This window comes from Mauremys mutica, chromosome 5 (assembly GCF_020497125.1).
Source record: "Mauremys mutica isolate MM-2020 ecotype Southern chromosome 5, ASM2049712v1, whole genome shotgun sequence".
Taxonomy (NCBI): domain Eukaryota; kingdom Metazoa; phylum Chordata; order Testudines; family Geoemydidae; genus Mauremys; species Mauremys mutica.
Window position 1 is genome coordinate 134,858,677 of NC_059076.1, and position 26,020 is coordinate 134,884,696.

At 44.5% G+C, this 26,020-nt stretch overlaps 1 protein-coding gene across 2 annotated transcripts in view; it reads right to left on the reverse strand.

The window, feature by feature from the left end:
- Window positions 1-26,020, reverse strand: part of SMOX (spermine oxidase) — a 79,999-nt gene that overhangs the window by 24,124 nt on the left and 29,855 nt on the right. Inside the window, exons 1-3 of one of the 2 annotated variants that reach the window (XM_045019946.1) lie at window positions 17,120-17,203; window positions 15,102-15,336; window positions 5,704-5,930 (exon numbers count right to left, since the gene is read on the reverse strand). In XM_045019946.1, coding sequence (XP_044875881.1) covers window positions 5,704-5,930; window positions 15,102-15,309 — 435 coding nt within the window. In that variant the 5' untranslated portion in view covers window positions 15,310-15,336; window positions 17,120-17,203. Of the gene's footprint in view, window positions 1-5,703; window positions 5,931-15,101; window positions 15,337-17,119; window positions 17,204-26,020 lie in introns of those variants that run through there. The other variant, XM_045019945.1, reaches the window with a different exon arrangement.

Here is a 26,020-nt window from a genome sequence, read left to right on the forward strand (position 1 = left end):
CTCTTGGGCCCTGATCCTGTTATCACGTATCTGCTTCAGCTTCCTCGGGGGAAGTTTGAGTCGCAAGACTGAGGTCCCCAGCTCTAGTCAGGATCACCCAGATATTGGACACTGAGCTATAACCTATGAAACTTATTCTGAAAGAACCTTTTGCAACTCTAAAACTCACCATCTCTATTATGAAATTGACCTAATAACTCTACTCAGACCTGTATGTATAATGATCTTTTAGCCCAGGAGTAGGCAACCTATGGCGCGGTGCCGAAGGCGGCACGCGAGCTGATTTTCAGTGGCACTCACACTGCCTGGGTCCTGGCCACTGGTCTGGGGGGCTCTGCATAAATAATAATAAAATTATAATACAGTTGAACCCTGTTATGTCGCCGGCCTAGGGGTTTGCCAAAAATAGTCCAGATAACCGATGATCGAGATAAACCCCTATCCACCCCCCCACCCCTGAACTCCCCTGCCCTCTCTCCAACACCCCCACCCAGCCCCCATACCGCGGTGCCTGCACGTGGCTGGATCCGGCGAAGCGGGACGGGGACCCGGAGCCGGGCAGCCAAAGAAGCGGGACCTGGTAAGCGGGCCGGGCGGCAGGCGAAGCGGGACCGGGTAAGCGGGCCGGGCGGCAGGCGAAGCGGGGACCGGGTAAGCGGGGCGGGCGGGCGGCAGGCGAAGCGGGGACCGGGTAAGAGGGGCTGGGCGGGCGGGCGGGGACGGGCAGGGACCGGGTATGCGGGGCCGGGCGGGCGGGCGGGGACGGGCAGGGACCGGGTATGCAGGGCCGGGCGGGCGGCGAAGCGGAGCCGGGCGGAGGGGCGGGCGGCCCAGCGGGGACCGGCGAAGCGGAGCCGGGCGGGCGGGCGGCAGGCGAAGCGGGGACCAGGTATGCGGGGCCGGGCGGGGACGGGCAGGGACCGGGTATGCGGGGCCGGGTGGGCGGGCGGGGACGGGCAGGGACTGGGTATGCGGGGCCGGGAGGCGGGGACGGGCAGGGACCGGGTATGCGGGGCGGGCGGGCGGCGAAGCGGAGCCGGGCGGACGGGCGGGCGGCGGCGAAGCGGAGCCGGGTGGGCGGGCGGCAGGCGAAGCGGGGACCAGGTATGCGGGGCCGGGCGGGGCCGGGCAGGGACCGGGTATGCGGGGCCGGGCGGGGCCGGGCAGGGACCAGGTATGCGGGGCCGGGCGGGGCCGGGCAGGGACCGGGTATGCGGGGCCAGGCGGCTGGGGACACGGTGGGTCGGGGACGCGGGGAGCCGGGCGGCTGGGGACGCGGGGAGCGGGCGGCTGGGGAACCGCGCGGCTGGAGAGCCGGGGAGCGGGCGGCTGGGGACACGGTGGGTCAGGGACGCGGGGAGCCGGGCTCGAGATATTAGGGTTCGGGGAATCGACATAAGGGATGAGAAACCCATAAGACAAAGAGGGAGTTTGGCGGTTCCACTTGTAAAACGTCGACTTAATAGGGTTGGCAAGTTAACCGAGGTCGAGATAAATGGGTTCGACTGTAATTGGAGATATACCAATCTCCTAGAACGGGAAGGGACCTTGAAAGGTCTTGAGTCCAGCTCCCTGCCTTCACTAGCAGGACCAACTACTGATTTTTGCCTTAGATCCCTAAGTGGCCCCCTCAAGGATTGAACTCACAACTGTGGGTTTAGCAAGCCAATGTTCAAACCACTGAGCTATCCCTCCCCCATTTTAATTTAATTTTAAATGAAGCTTCTTAAACATTTTAAAAACCTTATTTACTTTACATACAACAATAGTTTCGCTATATATTATAGACTTTTGAAAGAGACCTTCTAAAAATGTTAAAATGTATTACTGGCACGCGAAACCTTAAATTAGAGTGAATAAATGAAGACTCGGCACACCACTTCCAAAAGGTTGCCGACCCTGTTTTAACCTATACTCTTTTCTTTTTAAATAAAACTTAGTTTAGTTAATAAGAATTGGCTGCAAGCGTGTATTTGGGTAAGATCTGAAACATTCATTGACCTGGTGGGCAATGTGTCCGATCCTTTGGGATCGGTAGAACTTTTTATATGCTGAATAAGATTTTCAGTAATCCTCATCATATTTGATTTGGCTGTCTGGGTGGAAGCCCAGGGCTGAATTGTTTTAAGGGAAGTGTGTTTTGGGCTTCTGGGTAACCAGTAAAGTGTTGTAGAAGCTGCTTTGTTGCTAGCTTGGTAAATCTAAGTATCAGAATAACCACCAGTTTAGGGAATCATCTTCCCCATTCTTTGCAGGTTGCCCTGATTAAGCAATCTCAGTGTGGCCCCCCTGGGACCCTGATCACAGTAGGGGACTCTCAGGGCTCAGAAAGTGGCTTGGAGATCACCCTGTGAGGGAAAGGTATGTCAGGACCCTGGAGATGACTGTGAGGGAAAGCTAAATATGTCACGTGCATCCAGTTTTCAGATTCGCCTTATTTGCCACTGATTTAGTGTAGTGGCTGTTTACTCAGAGTGGTTTTAGGGATGTTGTAAAATGCCCCAACATACAATTCCACCAACTAATAAAGAAGAGGTTGAAACTGACGCAGGCTGAGTGCCCACTTTTCATTCCCCGTCCCCTTTAATTATAAACGTGGCACAAGAACCTGCAAATCATCCAGAGCAGTAAAACCGTAAGGAACCAACAGAACCAAAAATATACAAGCTAGAAGTAACGCAACATGCTAACTCAGTCTGTGTGTAAAGAGAAACACATTCTCGTCTGTGCATTGTGCAAGAGTAAAGTTCCTGAAGCCGCACACACATATTACGCACTTTCCTATTTACTTCATCCAACAGCGAGTGTGTTTCCACATTGCACGTTTGGTTTCTTTTGCAATTTGGGTTTTCAAGAGATCCTAATAACTTCTCTTATTTTTGTTCCCAAAAATAGAGAGAGAGGAGAGAAACACAGGACTTGCCATAGCTGACCAGTGCAATCATCCACCTAATCCAGCATCCACCTTTGAGAGCAGCCAGTACCAGCAGTTTCAGAGATGAGTGTTAACTCCCCCACTATAGGCAATAATGATGCAACACGGGTGTGGGGAAAGTCACTTCTTAGTCCCAGACAACTGAGGGTTGGCTTATGTCTTAAAGTAAGAGGGCTGAGATCCCTTATACATTTTTATCCCAGCACATGTGTTTATCATAGATTATTAGGGTTGGAAGGGACCTCAAGAGATCATCTAGTCCAACCCCCTGCTCAAAGCAGGACCAATCCCCAAATGGCCCCCTCAAGGATTGAATTCACAACCCTGGGGTTAGCAGGCCAATGCTCAAATCCCTGAGCTATCCCTCTCCCAACTACCCATAAAAACGTCAAATCCTTTTATGACTCTTAGCTATTGGCCACAAGGTTATCTTCTGGTAGTAACAAGCTAATTATGCATTGCATAAAAAAAGATCAGCTTGAAGTTTGTTGCTTTCTAGTTTCGCTGGCAGGCCCCTTGTTATTGTATTATGAGAAAGGATAACTCCAAGCACAAAACTGACTTTTCTTCATCATTCACTTTGTATCCCTCTGTAAACTCGTATTAGTCTTCTCCCTAAACTGTATTCTCACCTCTTTTTGTTTGCTTCTCATAACAGGTCATTCTAGGCCTCTAGTAATTTTCATTCCCCTTTGCGAAACACTTTCTGTACTTCTATATCTTTGAGATGGGATGATCAGAACTGAAAACAGTATTCAGAGCAAAGGCATGCTGTTTACTTCTATAACGTCATTACAGCATATCCAGTGTTATTCCCTCTCTCTTTTTTGATCTGGCCCAACATTTTATTCGTTCTTTTGATCACTGCTGCACTCTGAACTGAGGTTTTCCCTGAGCTCATCATGGTGACGCCCAGCTCTTTTTTCTGAGGGGCTACTGTTAATTTTAGAACCTAGTAATAAGGAAAAGCAGCTCAAACTATTCCTGCCAAAGTGCATCACCCTGCACTTGTCCAAGTGGGATTTCATCTGCCACTGCGTTGCCTAGTTGCCTATCTTACCTAGAGCCCTTGGATGTTCCCCACAATCCTCTCTATTAACTCAATTAATTATAGGCCATGTATTCATGAGCACAATGCTAAATGTCTTTCTGTGTTGGAAATCAGCATTGCCACTCTGTCTCTGATCCATGATAGCACTTAGCTCTTATCCCATAACTATTTTGTTTCCTTAATGGCCTCTGGTGAAGGATTTGAATACCCAAGTACATATTTTTAAATATATATTATACAATGTCTGGCTGATCCCAGGGGTGTGACATTATAAAAAAGATTTACCCAAACAAGTGTTGGTGAAGTTCAGATCCAGCCGCAAACTTTGAGGGCTCTACAAAGGGCTACAATTTGGCAAGGATGATTCCCCGCCCCCACCCACTCGGAGAGCCTTTTGATTGGGGAAATTTTATATTGGCCCCTCACCCAAATATAATTAGAAATAGAGGAAACCAATCAGGAGAATAATTAGAGTGAAACCTGGCAAGCTGTCTTAGCATTGGTCTAAGGGCAAGTCTAAGGGCAGGTCTACACTACAGCAGGGATCGACGTTCTGAGATCAATCCACCGGCAGTCGATATAGCAGGTCTAGTAAAGACCCGCCAAATCGATTGCAGATTGCTCTCCAGTCAATCCCTGTACTCTACCCCCAACGAGAAGAGTAAGATAAGTCAACGGGAGATTTTCTCCCCTTGGCCCCCCCCGCAGTGTAGACCCCGCGGTAACTCGACCTAAGGTACGCAGCTGGAGTTGCATAGTGTAGGTCAACTTACCGCGGTACTGTAGATATAGCCTAAGTCTTGGTATTATAAAAGTACAAAAGTAATGTCATTTTACATTTGTTCAGCCATTAATTATCAGGGAACACATTCACCCGGAGCAGAAGCAGGCATCACTCCACTAGAATAAGTGGAATGGTGCCCATTTACACCAAAGTGAGACTGACCCTACTTATCTAGGAAACCGAAGATCGTTTTTTCCTTGGGTATTTGCTTAGGTCACGTTTTATTACTGAACCTGTATTTCCACTTTTATTCTGCAATTTTCCATTTATTAATTTTTTTAGTGCTTTCATTTCTATTTTTCGTTGGTCTAGAGTCTCTACCATGAGCTTAGGCACTGTTTTACATAGCTCTTTGGAGAAAATCATTTAAGATAGCGGAATGAACATTACAGGTAGCTTCCAAATCATAAAAATGAAAGCTCTGGCCAAGAGAGAAATGATATTTAACCCTTGTAGCATTTGTCACAGCACTTGTGATGCAATTGAGCTTGTAATTCATACTAGGATGAATGTCATAACTTACACAGCACAGCATAGTAGTTATAATGTCAATAACAATGTCTCACTGCCACATCTTTTAGTTGGATCTTTCTAAGTTATTACGTTCTGCCTCGTTTGGGCCCCTTCCTTATTATTAGCTAAATGGCAAGTCTACAGCTATTGATTAAATTATCCCACAATATTTGCTGGAAGTGATGAGAACTGATCATAAGACAGGACAGAAGGGGTATTCTCCTTGAGTGTGATTTGGTTCCAGGAGCTCTGATCACATTAACCAGTGACCGAATTAAGTAGAAGGCACCATATTGTTATTTTTTAAAATCCAAAACTTATTTTAAGTAGAGAAACTGAAGTTTTTCTACTGTCTCACCACTAAGTGTCTAGTGGGTTTTCAGACCAATGTGCAACCAGAGGGGGCTGCTAAATACCAACCTCGTTGTATAAATCACTGAATTCTTCAACCACATCTTTCGGAATCCTCTGCCCATTGTTGGTAAGGTGATAAGCCACCCCATTCTTGGAGTAAAGACTGATACGGCCAACGCTTCTCTCACCATCAGTAGTCTCTTCAAGTAAGCCATTGTCTTCTGCTAGATGATAGACTGGGTTTCCATTTGAACCATGGATCCACGTAGCTCCCAGTTCAAAAGTGGCGTTCTCTAGGGGGGAACAATCCAATTAGACCAGTACGATGAACTCGTTTAAAAAGAGATGTTGTATGTCACATTCCAGTCTACAAATGAAGAGCAGTAAATAGAGCACAAATAGGACATTTGCCCAATGATGCCACATTACCAAAAAAACAACACTGAAGCAGTGCTTTCACTTAAGGACAAGTTTAAGTGTCATACTAATATTTGCAAAGAGTCTTGTGGCACCTTATAGACTAACAGACGTTTTGGAGCATGAGCTTTCATGGGTGAATACCCACTTCGTCGGATGCATGTAGACTACATGTATTCACCCACGAAAGCTCATGCTCCAAAACGTCTGTTAGTCTATAAGGTGCCACAGGACTCTTTGCTGCTTTTACAGATCCAGACTAACACGGCTACCCCTCTGATACTTGATACTAATATTTGTTCATCGTAGGTCTCTACAGAACCACAGAGTCATACAGTTCTACAAAAGGGAATCAATCACAAGAGGGGTGTTCCCTAAAGAGATTCCAAGGTATGCAGCAGCAATGGTATCTAATAGTTCAAGAACAAAGCAGAATCCCTGACTCCAGGTCCTAATCCAGGATTGTCACTAGCTCAACAGGTGCCACTTAGCCTCTCTACTTCATCCTTCCCACCTATAAAATAGGGATACTATTCGTTTACCTACCACAAGGATGCTGGAAGGACCTCTGTACAGTGCTTTATATCTTCAAAAGAGCTATATGAGTATTTTCTATATCCCGGTATCAGATTCTGAGCAGTGTAACAGCAGAATGCAATGGTGTCTACCCTACAAACATCATTAGAATTTAGTGCACCAGAGGGTATATTGATCTCTCTTGCTCAGAAAGGGGAAGGAAAAGAGGGGTTGGCTCTCTGTACTGTACTACTGCAAACAGAATATAAATGAATACTTACATAAATATTGAAGAAGTGGTAGGGAAAGAATAAGAGCATCGGTAGGCCACCCAAAGCCTTCAAACATCAAATTTAGTCTGAGGGAAGGGGAGGGAAGGTGATTGTTATTCAAGTACAGGGCAAAAAGGCATCTGTTCCACTAACGCAGAGGAATGCAGGAAAGACTGAGACTGTCCTGTAAGGGCAGCCTGAGGCTGCTTACTTTAGCATGCAGGAAAGCCGCCTTCTGCAATTAAACATGTGTGTTGTTTACCAAAAGGACTCAAGCTACCTGCATTTCCATAAGGTGGAAATAGATCATATTTTATTATTTGTGCCTTTGAAAGATTTCTTTAAAAAGATGCACTGTCACATTAAGAAATATCATTTATTTTTCACTACCTATTGCTGTTTGTTTGCTTTTTGCATTTCTCAGTTTGGACAATGCAAACTGATTAGTCAGTTACATGGTTATCTTTAGTCTAAGTCTAATCAGTTTTGCCCTCAGACTCTCACGTATTAGCCCAATTCTGCAAAGTTTAAGCAGATAACACAGGGGCACGTTTATTAGGTTAAAAAGAAACATTGTTTCTAGCAGATTTTATCTTAACTTATGGGACTATTTCTTACCACAGTTAGGTTTTGTAAAAGCTCATTTGTACAAAACCAAAAGTTTGGACAAAATTTGACCCAACACTGTTCTTTTCTTATCATGGAATCAACCCCATGCAATGCAGCATGTCCTGTAGTTTATGTGGATATTTTATTAGGAATTAGCAGTAGGGGGACCCAAAGCTGCAGGCCCACAGCTTCAGCCCCATGCAAGGGGCCTGCAACCTGAACCCCACCACCCAGGGCTGAAGCCTTCGGTCTTCAGCCCCGGCACCAGGCGGTGGGGCGAGGGTTTCAGCTTCGGCCCCGGGTCCCAGCAAGTCTAATGCCAGCCCTGGAACCCCATTAAAATGGGGTCGCGACCCACTTTGGGGTCCCGACCCCCAGTTTGAGAACAACTAAATTACACCATCACATAGTGCTTAACATGTAAATACAATCACGATGCCATTCCAAGTATGATAACATTTACAGTGGGTTCACTGTTATAAGTGATGCTATCAAATGAGTCACCATTTCAAAGCAAATCCCAAGACATTTGGGTTTCCAAGCCAAGAACTATTTCAAAAGGAAATAAAGTGCCAGTGGAAGTTATCCATCAAGACCCTGAATGTGCAAAGACTTACATCGGCACATAAAGCATGTGCTCATGTCGATGCAAAATCAGGGCCTAAATGTGTTAATATTTAAGGTATTGCAACTTCTGAACATACCCATAGATCATGCAGTTTGGTGGAAATGATTCAGTCCAGCAATCAACAGTATAGTGCTCATAAATATTTCAGGTTTAAAGTGACAGTGATCTTATTACCTGGGATCTTCATACAATTCATAGCATACAAGGTTATTAGCAGGAATAGTATATAAAACACGTAGGCCGGTCTGTGGTCACCGTTACACTAGTGTGAATTGGCATTAATACTGACATCCAAATAGAATCTGGCTCTTTTTCTTTCAATTATCAGCATTTTTTAAAGTAACACAAAATACTAGCGTATTCTTCTTTATTTTTGCCAGATAGCATTTACTTTACTGTCACAGCACAAACAAAAAAGGAAAAGCCATTTTCTCCTGTGTTCTATAGGAGCCGTTGTGAGGAATGTAATTAAATACTGTACAGGGAAACTAAAAATAGTCTAGCTCACCTGTATATTTAGAAACCCATTAACCGACATTACACAAAGCAGATAAGCCAGTTATTTCCTGGAGTAAGTGGCATGATAAATTCTTTAAAGGTGTGAAGTTAATCACATTCTTTTACACAGATACTCCATTTAGTTCCAGGGCCCTTCAGGGCTTGAAAAATCAAGTAGTTCCAATACCAATCTCATTTGAATAAGGCCTTGTCTACACTACAGGATAAAGTCAATCTAAGCTACACAATTTGAGTTATGTAAACAGCATAACTCAAGTCGCCATCGCTTATATCTACTTACTGCGGGGTCCACACTATGGGATGTCGACGTGGTCTCCCGTCAATTCCCCTTACTCTTCTCAATCTGGTGGAGTACAGGAGTTGACGGGCGCGATCTGCAGTCAATTTAGCGGGTCTTCACTAGACCCGCTAAATCTACCGCCAATGCATCGAAGGCTGTGCGTTGATCCCCCCGTAAGTGTAAACAAGCCCTTAATAAGATAGTAGTATACAGTCCTCATAAAATGGGTCTGCTAGTCCCATTAACATAGTTATTTAGCTATAATATGTATTTCTCATGCATCACTGTGATGTAGCACCTGGATGTTATGATGATTGTTGCAATACATATATCAGACCAATGCAGAAGCCGTATATATATATATATATAGTGGCAGAGCTCCGACCTTGTGCCTGTGGGTCCCGCGCTTCTAGGCAGTTTATGCTAGCCTCAGTGGCTCACTACGACCCTCCACGTAGTCCTTCTCTCTCTAGGGCCAGGGTTACAGTCTATTGAGTCCTTTTCATCATAGGCCAGCAAGGAGGTTGGTGAGAGAACTCCCACAGTCTCTGCTGTCCCTGGGGGCTTATTTCAGAACACTTTAGCCTCCTGTCCTAACAGGGGCCTGTCTTCCTTTCCCAGGAGATGTTCCTGTAGTGGTGGGTTGGGGGGAACCCGGGCCCGCCCTCTACTCTGGGTTCCGGCCCAGGGACCCTAATGGTAGCAGCTGTTGGCAGCTGACCTTTCACTGCCAGAGTTGCTACATTTCCCTGGGCCACTTCCCCACAGCTCTCCTGCTTCTCCCTTCCTCACCCTTACCTTAGGGCTCCTTTAATGATGGCTTGAGGGTGTCTTCATTAACCAGCCCTTCAGCCGCACTTCCTCTCCTCTGGCTCCCTGGCTCTCCCCTGCCTGACTGGAGTGAGCCCTTTTATAGTATCAAAAGGGCCTTAATTAGAGTCAGGTGGTCACATTAACTGAATGGCCTCACCTGACTCTTTACAGGTTAATTAGAGTCAGGTGTTCTCATTAGTCTGGAGCAGCCCCTGCTCTGGTCAATCAGGGAACAGAAAACTGCTAATCCAGTGGCCAGTATATCTGACTTCGACTACTTTGTTGTACCCAACTGGCCTGGGTCTATCACTATATATATACAGGGAAACTATATATATATAACTAAAGCAGAACACTCCATCTCCTCTTTGTTATTGCCCTGAGTGGAATTCTGAAAAACTCGTCTATGTTGAGTTGCAACTAACTCTATGAGTGGTCTCATTGGAACTGCAGAGACTAAGTAAGTGTATCTGAATTTAGGCCTTAAGTAACTATCTTCAAGGGTATGTCTTCACTGCAGATAACTCAGGTAATCAGCACCCAGATCTATGCACACAGCTTAACCTCACCCAGGTGTGAGCAAACACACTGCAAAGCCTGTGTCTTAACTGGTGCTATGCTCCCCTGTGTGTGTCACTAGGACTTCAGGGGGCATCTCTTTGTGCTGCAGGAAGCTGAGCTGCTCTGATTGTTTCCCAGTGGACTTGTGGAAAAACGTGTCTGTCCTTCAGAGAACATTAGGGGAATTGTGGGAAGGCACTGGAGGACTATCAGCAATTGAATGGTTTAGCTTGCATCCTCATTGTCAAGTGGACGGGCTACCCGCTCAAGTGAAAGTGGTACTCAGGTTCAAGCCTACACCTCCAGTCAGGCCAGCTAGCCCAGGTTTAAAACACTACCAACCTCGGATGAGAGGGTTTTGTGTGTGGACACGAGGGGGGTTGGGGCAACAGTAAAGTAAAACCCTGAGTTACCTCTGCAGTGAAGACATTACCCCAAGGAAGAGATCACTGGGTAACCCCTTAGCTTTGTCACTGAGGAGGAGGGGCTGCGTATAAAGGCCTTGCAACCTGGCCTAATAGGAGGAAAACTCAGGCTCCGCCTGATCACCAGTAACAAAGAATTCAACAGCCAAGAACCCTCCACCAGGAACAATATGGCCTCAGATTCGGTGGGCCTGATCACCAGCTAGTACACACAGGCGTGACTCCAATGAAGTCAAACCTAAACCAGTTTATACCAGCTAAGGATGTGGCTTTGGATATTTAAACCGTGAGGAATGTTTTCAAAGAGACTGGAGATCTGGAGATGAAAGGCCATGAGCCAGAATCTGCCAGCCTTGCTCTTGTACAGAAGCAAAGGGGATACTCACAGGTGTATCTACATTAGATAAGAAGGTACATTCTGTGCTACCAGTCAGCCTTATGGAATCACCTCCCTAATGCTAACTAACTAGTTTAATTTTTGACCATGTTCTCTGTATTCATTAACTTCGGCCTCTATCTGCTCTTCTTTCACTTTATTTAGCCCGGCCTTACATCACTTACTGCATTTTACTCTATAAACTCACCACAGTAAATAAACATGAGTGCCTGTGACCTTTCAGAAGGGAAATGAATGAAAAGGCTATTTGACAAATCTAAACTTTGGAGTCTGAATAGGGCATTTCAAACGCTGGCGAGACTTGGCACAGAGATTGGAATGGGAAATGTGTCATTTACTCCCCGTGGGCTGTGTCCAAAATATCCTTGATCATGCGTGTGAGTGGAGGGAAGTGTTAAAGGTTTGAATATTAAGGGGTCAATATTTTCCCTGTGGATTTTTTTGTATAATACTAATATAGGGCCTAATTTTGCCTTCCCTGTTCACTATGTTACTCTGTGATCTTGCCTTCTCTAGGAAGAAAAGGGTGTTCTTACCTCATGTTAGCTAACACACGGTAACTAACACAAGGAAAAATCCTAGGGAAGACAGGCAATTTGGAGCCTAAGGTTTACCTCAACCAACGAATACACGTTATACTCCTGAGGGCATTTTGCACCTAAAAATTCTGCACACAAGATTTTAAAATTCTGCGAATTTTATTTGTTAAATAAATGTGGAGGCTCAGCCTGGCATTAGGGAGCACAGGCCACTGGCTGCACGAAGGTGGGAGATCACCTTGCAACACCCCCACCCCTGGGAAACGGACTCAGCAGTGAGGCTGCACCCGATCCTGACACAGCACAAGGATTGGGCCTGCCCCAGAAACACGCCCCACCCCATGCCAGTTGCACCAGGTGTGGGCAGGCAGGATGCAAGTACGGAGGGGTTTAGTGTGGGGGGATCCAGGTGTGGGTTGAGAGGGTTTTGTGTGGGGTAATCTGGGTGCAGGCGGCTCAGTGGGGGGGATCTGGGTGTGGGGGGGATCTGGATGCACAGGGGCTTGTTGGGGGGTTCTGGGTGCAGTTGTAATGGGACTCTGCAGGGGGGTCCAGGTGCAGGGCGAGTGGGGCTTATCAGGGGGTTCTGAATGTGGGGGGTGAGGATCGACGGGAGGGTCTGGGTATGAAGGCATCTGGATGCACGGGGGTTGGGCGGATGGGGGAGCAGCTCTCTGTACAGGGATCACTCCCCCTGCAGCTGAAGAGCGATGGGTGCAGGAAGCAGGGGATGTTTGCAAAGCTTCCTGCAGCGGGGGGAGAAATCTGGGGGTGGGTCTGCCCCTGCCCCTGCCCTAGATGCTGTGCAGGGGAAGAGCAAGTCCCGTCCTCCCCAGACGAGCCAGGACTAGCTGCTGAGCTCAGAGCAAGGTAGGGAGCTGGGTCTTCCCCAGTCCCGCCCCTACCCCACAGTGATTTACCTCTCTGCCGGCTGCCCTGGGCACCCGAAACATACTGCTGGGGAGGATCGCATGACCACTCTTGTGGCTACTCTTTGCTTCAGTGTCAGAAAGTCATTTTTCTGCAGGGAAGCAAAGAAATCTGCAGGGGACATACATTCTGTGCATGCACAGTGGCACAGAATTCCCCCAAGAGAAACGTTAATGCTACAAACTGCCTTGTCTTCACTAGGCATTTACTTCACATTACTTACCATGTATTAGCTAATGGGATGGGAATACTAATTCTAATCTCATCTCATCCCAGCCCAGGTAGACAGACATGCACTAGCTCTACTCCAGCTAGCACGCTAAAAGTAGCAGCATGGATGGTGTGGCTTGGGCAGCAGCCCAAGCTAGCCACCTGAGTGCCGAGCCAGGGGGTCAGGTGGTCTTGCGCTCAGGTGACTAGCTCGTGCCACAATGTCCACACTGCTATTTTTAGCGTGCTAGCTCAAGCAGAGAACATAAGAACGGCCGTACTGGGTCAGACCAAATGTCCACCTAGCCCAGTATCTTGTCTACCGACAGTGGCCAATGCCAGGTGTCCCAGAGGGAGTGGACCTAACAGGCAATGATCAAGTGATCACTCTCCTGCCATCCATCTCCATCCTCTGACAAACAGAGGCTAGGGACACCATTCTTTACCCATCCTGGCTAATAGCCATTAATGGACTTAACCATCATGAATTTATCCAGTTCTCTTTTAAACGCTGTTATAGTCCTAGCCTTCACAACCTCCTCAGGTAAGGAGTTCCACAAGTTGACTGTGCGCTGCGTGAAGAACTTCCTTGTATTTATTTTAAACCTGCTGCCTATTAATTTCATTTGGTGACCCCCTAGTTCTTGTATTATGGGAATAAGTAAATAACTTTTCCTTATGCACTTTCTCCACACCACTCATGATTTTATATACCTCTATCATATCCCCCCTTAGTCTCCTCTTTTCCAAGCTGAAGAGTCCTAGCCTCTTTAATCTCTCCTCATATGGGACCCATTCCAAACCCCTAATCATTTTAGTTGCCCTTTTCTGAACCTTTTCTAGTGCCAGTATATCTTTTTTGAGATGAGGAGACCACATCTGTACACAGTATTTGAGATGTGGGCGTACCATCGATTTATATAAGGGCAATAATATATTCTCAGTCTTATTCTCTATCCCTTTTTTAATGATTCCTAACATCCTGTTTGCTTTTTTGACCACTTCTGCACACTGCGTGGACGTCTTCAGAGAACTATTCACGATGACTCCAAGATCTTTTTCCTGACTTGTAGCTAAATTAGCCCCCATCATATTGTATGTACAGTTGGGGTTATTTTGTCCAATGTGCATTACTTTACATTTATCCACATTAAATTTCATTTGCCATTTTGTTGCCCAATCACTTAGTTTTGTGAGATCTTTTTGAAGTTCGTCACAGTCTGCTTTGGTCTTAACTATCTTGAGCAGTTTAGTATCATCTGCAAACTTTGCCACCTCACTGTTTACCCCTTTCTCCAGATCATTTATGAATAAGTTGAACAGGATTGGTCCGAGGACTGACCCTTGGGGAACACCACTAGTTACCCCTCTCCATTCTGAGAATTTACCATTAATTCCTACCCTTTGTTCCCTGTCTTCTAACCAGTTCTCAGTCCATGAAAGGACCTTCCCTTTTATCCCATGACAGCTTCATTTACGTAAGAGCTTTTGGTGAGGGACCTTGTCAAAGGCTTTCTAGAAATCTAAATACAATATGTCCACTGGATCTCCCTTGTCCACTTGTTTGTTGACCCCTTCAAAGAACTCTAATAAATTAGTAAGACACGATTTCCCTTTACAGAAACCATGTTGACCTTTGCTCAACAGTTTATGTTTTTCTATGTGTCTGACAATTTTATTCTTAACTATTGTTTCGACTAATTTGCCCGGTACCGACGTTAGACTTACCGGTCTGTAATTGCCGGGATCACCTCTAGAGCCCTTTTTAAATATTGGTGTTACATTAGCTAACTTCCAGTCATTGGGTACAGATGCCAATTTAAAGGACAGGTTACAAGGACAGGTAGCGTGTCTGTCTACTCACCCTGGGAAACTCACTCCCTGCTGCAGTGTATGTACCCCAAGATAGCTACGTTCTGTGGTCAGCAGATTACTGAATGTTCTTAGCCAAGAGCAAAGGTTGGATGCCACAGGAGAAATATTCCTAGTTCACGCACTCAAGTTACTGGAGAAAAATACCCTTCCCCACCCTCAGCCACGCTGAACTCTCTTTATAAAGCCAAATGATCACCAACACCTTAACTTCACAAAAATACTTTACATTTCTGCAGAGCCTTTCATCTAAAGCTCTGAGTGCTTGGGAAGCTCTGTGCCCCTCACATGAACAATAACCCACCGCACCCAGAAGCCTGGTAATTGCAGGGTAAAATATCCATTTGCAGGTACAAATGACCAGGAAATGGCTTTAAGAGGCTATCTAACAAATTAACCCTTGTAATAATACAAACCCTTGCCAGAAGTGCGAGACACGAGAGTCCGATACAACAGTACAACAACATTTTCCTTACCAAGTTTGACGCTTTGCACTCTGCCTCCAATTCGGTCAGACGCCTCAAGGATTGTTACATCCGTGAAACCGTTTTCCAGGAGAGATTTTGTAGCTGACAGGCCCGCAAGGCCAGCACCAATAACTACTATTCGAGGCTGTCGTTTTCTCCGTAGACCACTACTAAGAGGATCATCAGTGCTGTCTGAAGATGTTTCACAACTTTGCATGCCGTCCAAGCTCTCTTTCTAAGGAATCTAAGGAAAAGCAAATGAACAGGTTCAAGGAACTAAGCCAACAACTCTCCACGCTTCAGGAGGGTTCCTTCTCTCAGCACAGAAGCAAATTTGAGGGAGTCTCTAGATATATGACTAGCAGAAAAGAAAGTCAACCTATGAACTAGAACAAGTCCTTTCAAATGGGAACCACAGAAAGGGCAACGAAGGATGTAAGAGTTTCTGGTCTCGACTCTGGAGCATCAATAGTTGAGCCTTCTGCAGTCTCCACCCTCTACATTGTAACCATGTAACAATTTCCAGCAAATTCATAGGATTTCTGACCTCCTGTCTCTTTATATAACCTACTGAGGTGGCAATTTTGTGGTAAAGCAAAAACACACACCCTGTGATAACTAGCTGTTCAAAGAAGTAATGTAACTTTATTCTGCTTCTGTGGCAACCACAAAGCATAAGCTTTAGATCATATAAATATGATACTAGGTAAATGGGACTTAGCTCAAAGGAGGAAGACCGGCTATCAAACCAATAGCTGAACCAAAAGTGGGGGTGGGGAGGAGAATCTAGGGTTTGCTCATTAGAGAGCTATTTGATTATTGCATTGTTAAGAAATGTGACTAAATGCATTAATGATCACAAAACAACCACACTACTCTTCACTTCTGAGGTACCATTCCTGTGAGGACCTCAAAGCACTTTGCACATATTAACTGAACTTCACCTCTGTGAGGTACGCAGGGATCAGATATGGAGGAGACAGACGATGGTCCAAGTTCAGCAGTCATGTAAATGGCAGTATAAATAGCAAAACTGCATCCATCCAGCATCCAGATGCTACTTCTTAAAACTGCCATTTTAAATCAGTTTAGAAACTGGTTTTAAACTGGTGCAACTTCAGCCCAGGTCTATACTTGGCAGCCTTTGCCAGCATAGCTATTCCATACCATCAAAGCACTCCTAGTGTGGGCTAGGGTGACCAGATGGCAAGTGTGAAAAATCGGGACAGGGGGTGGGGAGTAATAGGTGTCTATATAAGAAAAAGCCCCAACTATAGTGACTGTCCCTATAAAATCAGGATATCTGGTCACCCTAGTGTGGACACAGCTTATACCATCAAAACAGTGCTTGTGCCAGTATAGTTCAATCCAGTCCCCCTACGCGTAATAAGCTATAACAGCAAAAGGAAAGTATTACCAGTATATCTGCACCTACACTAAAGGCTTTTCCCAGTACTGTTGGGTCTGTCACAAATCACACCTCTTCACACCCCTGACCAACATCAGTATGCCAGAAAAAGATTGTAGCGCAGACTTGGTCTTCATGGTGCGGACACATTTCCAAGCAGCAGTGTTTAATTAACAAGACTCTAGTCAATTTCATTGCTGTTATCTAGAACCTTTTGGGCAGTGTTGCGAGCTATGGGCCAGCAGGGGCGTGCACTGGAGTAATCCAGGGGAAGTTGGATCTGAACATCGGAGGCTGAAGGAGTAGCAGAAAACTCTTTCCTCTGTTTCGCATACAGGATCCTGAGCAGGGAAAAGACACAAAACTCCTTTCTTTCAGCAGCTGGGGGTGGGTTGCAGCTTCAGGTTTTAGGCACTTACGAGCCAGCGGCTGATATGAAAGATGAAGCACATGTACACCCTGTAAAGAGGGTCTAGAGACAGCACTGGGTAAACATAACAGCACCCTCCACTTTCTCACTATTTGTAAGTAATAGGGGGACTAGGCTTCCTACCATGGCGTGTCTCCCCTTTCCCCCAACACCAACCCCTCACCCATATCCCGTTTCTTTCTCACCCACCTCCAGATAGAAGGTGTCTAGGAGATTTCTCAATTCCTGATGTTCCAATATGTACCAGTGGCCTGGAAAATCAATCAAGGATCCATTCCTACCAATTCCAAACAAACAAATTCAAGAATCTTAAACTGCTCAAGGTAAGAAGTCAGACACTCTTGGTTTCTTTTAGGGCTGTCAAGAGATTAAAAAAATTAATTGTGTGATTAATCGTGCTGTTAAACAATAATAGAATGCCATTTATTTAAATATTTTGGATGTCTTCTATATTTTCCAATATATTGATCTCAATTACAACACAGAATACAAAGTGTACAGTGCTCAATTTACATTTATTTTTATTACAATTATTTGCATGGTAAAAAAACAAAAGAAATAGTATTTTTCAGTTCCCCTATTACAAGTACTGTAGTGCAATCTCTTTATCATGAAAGTTGAACTTTCAAATATAGAATTATGTACAAAAAATAACTGCACTCAAAAATAAAACAATGTAAAACTTTAGAGCCTACAAGTTCACTCAGTCCTACTTCATGTTCAGCCAATCGCTCAGACAAACAAGTTTGTTTACAGTTGCAGGAGATAATGCTGCCCACTTCCTGCTTACAATGTCACCTGTAAGTGAGAAAAGGCATTCTCATGGCACTGTTGTAGCCAGCGTGGCAAGATATTTACGTGCCAGATGCACTAACATTTCCTATGTCCCTTCACACTTCAACCACCATTCCAGGGGACATTTGTCCATGCTGATGACGGGTTCTGCTCGATAATGATCCAAAGCACTATGGATCTACACCTTATTTAGTTGGTGTTGGTCCTGCTTTGAGCAGGGGGTTGGACTAGATGACCTCCTGAGGCCTCTCCAAACCCTAATCTTCTATGATTCTATGTTTATTTTCATCATCTGAATCAGCTGCCATCAGCAGAAGGTTGGGGGGTTTTTTGTTGGGTTTTTTTTAGTGGTGGTGGTTCGGGTTCTGCAGTTTACGCATCGTAGTGTTGCTCTTTTAAGACTTCTGAAAGCATGCTCCACACCTCGTCCCTCTCAGATTTTGGAAGGCACTTCAGATTCTTAAATCTTGGGGCAAGTGCTGTAGCTATCTTTAGAAATCTCACACTGGTACCTTCTTTGCGTTTTGTCAAATCTGCAGTGAAAGTGTTCTTAAGACGAACAACATGTGCTAGGTCATCATCGATAACGTTATATATGGCATGCTATAACATGAAATATATGGCCAAACATGGGTAAAACAAAGCAGGAGACATACAATTCTCCCCCAAGGAGCTCAGTCACAAATTTAATTAACACATTTTTTTAATGAGCGTCATCAGCATGGAAGCATGTCCTCTGCTGGGGGTCGAAGCATGAAGGGGCACATGAATGTTTAGCATATCTGGCACATGAATAGCTTGCAATGCCGGCTACAAAAGTGCTATGCAAACACCTGTTCTCACTTTCAGGTGACATTGTAAATAAGAAGCGGGCAGCATTATCTCCCGTAAATGTAAACAAACGTGTTTTGTCTTAGCAATTGGCTGAACAAGAAGTAGGACTGAGTGGACTTCTAGGCTCTAAAATTTTACATTGTTTTGTTTTTGAGTGGAGTTATGTAACAAAAAAAATCTACATTTGTAAATTGCACTTTCACGATAAAGAGATTACACTACAGTAATTTTATGAGGTACTTTTATCACTTTTAGAGTGCAAATATTTGTAATAAAAAGTAATAAAATACAGTGAGCACAGTACACTTCGTATTCTGGGTTGTAACTGAAATCAATATATTTGAAAATGCAGAAAAACATCCAAAATATTTAATAAATTTCAATTGGTATTCTATTGTTCAGCAGTGCGATTAATTTTTCTGAGTTAATTGCGTTAGCTAACTGCGATTAATCCACAGCCCTAGTTTCTTTGAACTACAAAAGGAACAGGGAGCCAGGATCCTTGGGTTCAATCCACAGAGCTCTGCCACTGGATCATTGTGTGAAAATTATATCACTTCCCTGTCCTGCAGTTTATCCATCTGCAAACTAGGGATATACCAGTCTCACAGAAGTAGTTTGAAGCTTAATTACTGTTTGTAAAGCACGAAGTGCAAAGTAATGCCTGTTACTAAAGGTTATACTATAATTAAAACTGAGTATTTTATTTTACTCAGGTAAAATATGGTGATGTATTTTAGGATTTAATGCATCCAACATGAGTTTTAAAAATTCTTCAAACAATCATCTTCTCCATGCCAAGCCTTGGGAACTGTCAGATACCGTATTGATGAGCGTTATAAAGGCCTAGATATGCAATAGTCCCCTCTACCATCTACAATACTGTAAGCTTTAAACAGGAACTACTGTCTCAGATCTCCAGTGCAGCATTCTGAACTTAATACAGAGGATGTTCTCACGCCACCAAAAACTTAAAGAACATGTGCGTTCCCTTTCTGTTCAGCATTTTAATTTTGGAATATAAGATCTGTCTAGACACATGAGACAATAACAGGGTATTTCATATGCCATGTACAATTTAGAAACCACCATTATTTAGCTAGTTCAAATTTTACTATACAACTTACAGAGAGGAAGACAAAGTAATAGGAGCCTACGCTTCTAAATCACGATATGCAGTGAAATGAAGATACTATATAAAATCTGTAATTCCGCACTGCACATTATTTCACTGTCAATTAATACAGTGTGTCGGGCTCATAAGTAAGAGAAGTGCATGAAACCTGAGTGTATTAGAGATAATACCTTCAGTATTTGCCAGGCAGCAAGACAGCACCCAAGCCAATGTGTAAGTGTCACCCTTCACTCCAACACAGAAAGAAGTTCGCAAGATATGGGCTTTTAGGTTTTGTCTTGACTGCAAAAAAAAATATGGGGAGGGGGGTTTCCATGGAAGAACTAGTGCACATTAGCCAGCCTGTGATAAAATCCCAGTGGAGACAAGGCATCTGTAGTTTGACCGCAAGGTAAACTAGGCAAGTATGGTGCTGACCTCCCCCAGCCACCTTACAGTCAAACTGCAGTGCCTTGTCTCCACTAGGATTTTTATCCTGCTGTAAAAACACCCAACTTTTCTGCAGGGAAGACAGAGCCTTTAGTTTCACCATCTCCCCACTTCTGCCTTAGCCTCATCATCTACCCACTGCTGCCTCCATTCTGTTTTTAATTACCTCCTGCTCGCCTTCCTCAGCCTGTTTCTCCACTCCGGACTCCCTCACCCACTCCACCTACTTTCATTCATCTCCCCTCGCCGCTTGCCCTCTTCTCTATTCCTCCTTTGCAGAGTTAAACAAGCCATGATCCTGCTTCCAAGAAGTACCAGCACATGTCTGCAAAAATAAATCCATCACCGAGACAGGCCCAGAGACACCAAAGCAAACTCATTGGCTTGTAACTGCAATGCTTGCTCTCTTCGGCGCCTATTGACTCCCTGCACGTTTATCTCTGGTGGTCGTCTCAGTTAAGCCACTGATCCTGCAACTGGTTCCATTTGAGTGGACCCTTGCACCTGTGCAGAGCCTTCTTCACTTCCAGCGGGACATCATGCACAAGGAAAAGTCCAAGAAGTAGATCCAGTGGCAGGATCAGGATCTTAGGTTGTAAGCGTCCTGGGCAGGGGAAAAGTCTTATTTGTTTGAGAGGCAACTAGTTTACTTTGGTCCCACTATAAATAATTAATATAGCTATTAATAATTACTTGTCTATTTCTGTTTCTCGGTCTTCTCTTTTAGAATACAAGATCTTCAGGGCAGGGACTATCTTCTATTCTTTTTGTACAGTGTCCAGCATAATGGGGCCTGCCAAATAAATAATCATTACAAACTGAGCACGGTACAGCACAACACGTTTAATCCTAGGCAAGCCACATTCCCATGATGTGGTTGGTAGCCGTGTAGCACCTAGGAGCCCCAGTCATGGACCAGGATCCCATTGTGCTGGGTGCTGTAGAAGCAAAGAACAAAAAGACTCGCCCTGTCCTGAGGAGCTTACAATCGAATTCTGAAGTCCATACTCTGTTCTCCTCAAGCAGACTCCCACTGAGCACTTGGTGCTCAACATTCCTCCAGCGGAAGTTCTACCTGAGTGCAGACGTCAGCATGTGGCCCAAGGATTGGTAGAGGCCCATGAGTTTAAGCCTTTTGCCTTGGAAACCCTTTCCTCCCACACCCTTATAAATAACCACAGCGTTTTACTGAAGTCATACCCAGACATTTTATAGAAATCAGGCTAATACACATTTCCAGAATGAACGCACAAGCTGAACATATCTTGGGCTTCTCATTTTTCTTATCATTCAAATTCTTACCCACTCTTATGCCCTGTCTATACTTGAAATGTAGGTCCATTTAGCTATGGCACTCAGAAGTGTGAGAAATCCGCACCGCTGAGTGCCACAGACATGCCAACCCAATCCCCTGTGTAGACACAGCTAGATCAAGGGAAGCATTCTTTCCTTGACCTACTTACTGTCGCTTATGGAGGTGGAGTTACTATAGTAGTGGAAGAACCCCTTCGTTGCTATAGTGTGTGTCTACCTCACAGTGGAGACAAATCTTTAGGCCTTCTCTACACACAAAAAGATGTATCACTAACTATATTGGTATAGTTAAAGCGGTACAACACACCTAATGTGGACAGTTACATCAGTATAAAGATGCTCTTACCAGTAGAGCTTATTCACATAAGGGAAGGGAAGTAAGACAAACCAGTAAAAAAGGCCTTTTAACTGCATCCACTCAAGAAGTTGCTCTGGTATAGCTATTTAGGTTAAAAAAGGTCACACCCCTAACTGAAAATAGTTATACTGGTATAAAACTCTGTGTATAAATCAGGACTGACTGTTTGGTTAAGGTTTGCTCCAGCAGCATTTCCCTTAAAAAGAAAATATAACAGGTTTCTCTAAGTTATGCCCTCCTCCACATGCAAGACAACCCCCGGCATCCATACTCTCTGCACTGCCAACTTATTCACACAGAAGTCCACCCCAGCAAAAACCGATACTAGTCTTCTGTGCTCCAAATTCAGCAGCCACAGCTACAGTGCAGAACAAGCCTACAGATCTATCCGTTTTATAAACTTCCTCTCATCTTATTAGAGTTCTGCCAGCAAAATCCTGCGGTACGCAAGTGAGACAATTATATTCCAGCTGTGAGCCCAGAGGATTACGGTAGTCCATAACTGCTTCCTCACTGTTTTCTCGGAATGTGGCACTCTCCTGATATGGCCTTGGTTTCTCTAGGACCCTGAGGGGTAAGTAAGCAAACTTGGCAGGAATATCACCAAGGGTCAAACAAAATTTAAAAAAAAGCAAACAAGGCAATTCTGAGCCAACGCTGCCACAATGTCCTTAACTCACCTAAAGTAGACTGTAGAATATGCACAAGCCACAAGTACGAGCTTCATGCTGAAGTACCTGCATGCTACCGTGCTGTAATAATGGACAAATGGGACACATTCTCAGTTGTGTGTCCACATACTATTCCCAGGCTCATTTGTGCGGGTTTGGTTTTTTAGACACTATTCTCAAATGAACGTTTTAGCGCTTACGAAAGGTACCTGTTGAGGTGCTAAAAGTAACAAAAGCTATATCCAACCAGCAGGGGAAAAAAATCCCTCCTGACCCACAGACTCCCTCAAGCGCAAAAGGACAAATTTAACACAGTCAGTTGCACAGAGTATTTTTTAATTTCAATGAAACAGGATTTAAAGGTTAATCCTGCACTGGAAACCTAGACACCAGCACTGGGTTTGTGTGGAACAGCAAAATGAAACAGACTAACTCAGTTTTCATTGTACAGGCCAATGGAAGAACAAGAGATAAACACGGTACGCATAAGACAAAAAGAAGGACCTTACATTTAAGTAATTTTAATGATCTAAGACATCATCAATACTGGTAAGGACACCACACACGCATACATTGTATATACTACTTAAGAGATGCTTTGGTCCAAAAATACCTACATGGTGTGAAGATTTCTGATAGCAGAGGATTCTTTAACCAAGCAGACAGAGGCATAGCAAGTGGCTGAAAGCTGAAACTAGACAAATTCAGACTAGGAATATGACCTGTATTGTATCACTGTTTACCTGAGCTCCCCGGCCGGTCTGTATTAATCTGCTGTCTCTTGGTTTACATTCAGATTGTAAGTTCTTTGGGGCAGGGACCATTTTTTGTTTGTCTTCGTTCTGTGTTTGTACAGCACCTTGCACAGTGGGGTCTTGGCTCATGATTAGGACACCAAGTTGCTAAATAATAACTAGTAACGGTAATTAACCATTGGAACAGGTCCTCTGAGGCTGCCGTGGATTCGCCATCATTTGAAGTCTTTAAATCACGGCAAGATGTCTTTCTAAAACGATACGCTCTAGCTCAGCCAGAAGTGATTGTCTTGATGCAGGAATTACTAGGGGAAATTCTATGACCTGCGTTATGCAAGTCAGCCTAGATAATCATAATGGCCCTTGCTGGCCTTAATCTAGGAAATCTATAACTACGCACACAAACGTGCAAGTATGTATAATAATATATGTATAATTTGTATCCATATAATATACCGACACATATGGGAGTGTGTGCTGTCTCAGTAGCCCTTAAAGAATAAAAAAGGATTACACAATACCCAGAAGCATGCTTCCTCCTCTCCAAACAATCCAAAACAATCTTAGATAAATGGATTGAAAATCCATTTTTCAACAGGCTATTCTCCCCCCGCCCTGCCAAAAAACCCAGATTGTTATCTGAAAGCAGAGCTAATGGAATCCATAGACAGAAGGTTCACACAACAGAAGCAGGAATGACAACATATTTAGCAGATGTAAAGATTATGCACAGTGTGGCCATTATCTCATTAAGTAGCCTAGTACTACTCGAATCAAGCAAACGCATAACAAGCCAGGCCCTAATGAGTAACCTTTATCTAATTAACTGTAGTGAGAAAGTATTCAATTATCTTCTCTAATGTACATTTTTTTTTTAAACCAAGTAAGGGCAAGGAAGTGTTTGGAAGGATAATAAACATCTTCAGGCTGCCCCCCCTTTCTGAAAATTCAGGCTGTCCGTTGGGTATACACTGCCCGGCACAGAACAGTGTGTGCTTTTAAACAGATAAAAAATACGCTTGAAGTAGCCGGCAGAGTGGCAGGAGGATTGTACTGTTTGCTGCAAAACTGCCTATCGCCAGTACCTCCCGCATCTTAATTGCAGTCATCCTGTCTCCCGGAACAATAAACAAGCATTTTGTAATTTCTCCCTCTTGTACACTCTAATTAGTCCTCTAACAGCAAGTGCATTAAGCATTGCTGCCTGTTGCTCTGAAACATGATGTCAGCGCTCTCAAAACTATATTCGCCCAACTGAAATATCATCCTGATTCCCACCCCTCCCCTGCCCCTTTCCCAAGCTCCCAGGCTGGCAGCTAAATTGTTGAGACCATTCACGATGCTTTTCAGCACTACTGTTTACACCAGCGCAGGTTAAGTACAAGCACCATTTCACTGAAGGCAGAATAAGTAATACATAAAACTCAAGTACGCCACATCAATCTGAAACAAGGGTTTGCTGCTGTTATGAAATTCCTACATATCTAACTATTGCAACCTTACACATTTGTGTTGAATTCCAATTGTAACACCACCACCTCCAACACCAGTGTCATTTCACCATCTTCATCCTTGACATCAGACTTTGTTTATTCAACTTTGGTTCTTTACTCTCCATTGTCAATACTCACACCTCTGTACTTAGCATTTCATTGTGGGCAATAAATACATACACTGCAAATAGTTACATGAGCATAATTAAACATAATTAAACATTAAAATGCTGTTATACTGCAGGGAGAATAAAAAGTAGCACCTCCTTACTTGAAAGCAGCACTGCCTAGCACGTACAGCAAGGGACTGCGTTCCAGGGTTTCATTCCTGCCTTGCCCCACAGATATCTTATCACCAGCAAGTGTCCCATCTCCAAACTTTAATAACTCTTACAGCTTTGTAAAGTACTTTGAGATCCTCAGATGCAAGGTGATACATACAAGTGCAAGGTATTATTACTCACATCAGCTCCCTCTCTGTAGTCATATCCACTTATTTAAGTGAAAGAAACAAGTTTTTACTCCTGATAGCACTGCGTGACCTGTTCTGCTTCATGCATCACTGGCTCGATTCCCATTACAGATGCCAAAGCAACGACTCAAGACGCAGAAACAAGGTGGCTTGATTTCTAAATCAAAAGACGACTTTCCTAAGATTCTAATCTTCGGTGAAAGTCAGCCTCCCCACACAATGCCCAAGCAATCGGGCTTTGTGCGGGGTGCTAAGCAGATGTTATGGGGACAGAAGGGAATGCAAATCAATTGTATTTGTATTACATTAACCCCTAGAGGCCCCAACCAGGGATTATGGCCCCTTTGTGCCAGGCGCTGCACAAGTTTGCAGCAAAAAGGCAGTCCTTGTCACGAAGAGCTTAGTCTTGTTTAATGACAAGACACAATAGGCGGATGAAACAAACAGACAAGGAAGGATAATTAGGATGATGATATGAGCGTATGCCCCTATTGGCTGGAGCAGCGGCTCCCGCTGCCTTCCCACGTCCCCCACGCATGCTTTTCAGGCCACTGGATTTGTACACTTGTAGATCCTATGGCCCTGAGCCCAACTCACCCCAACATCACCTCAAAACCAGCCTATTTGGAGGCAGCATGGAGACCTCAGGCTAGATTGTGTGCTGTGTCACCTGAGCGATGCAGCCCAGAAGGAGGGGGGAAGGAGGGTGGCACAGCTTTAAGCCACCTTCGTCCTGCCCAGATTCTGGACCCCTGAGGGCCTAAAAAGGCAGGCTTACCAGGATGGCATGTCACTTGCTCTGCAGCCTAGACTCCTCATAGAAGTGAAGCTACA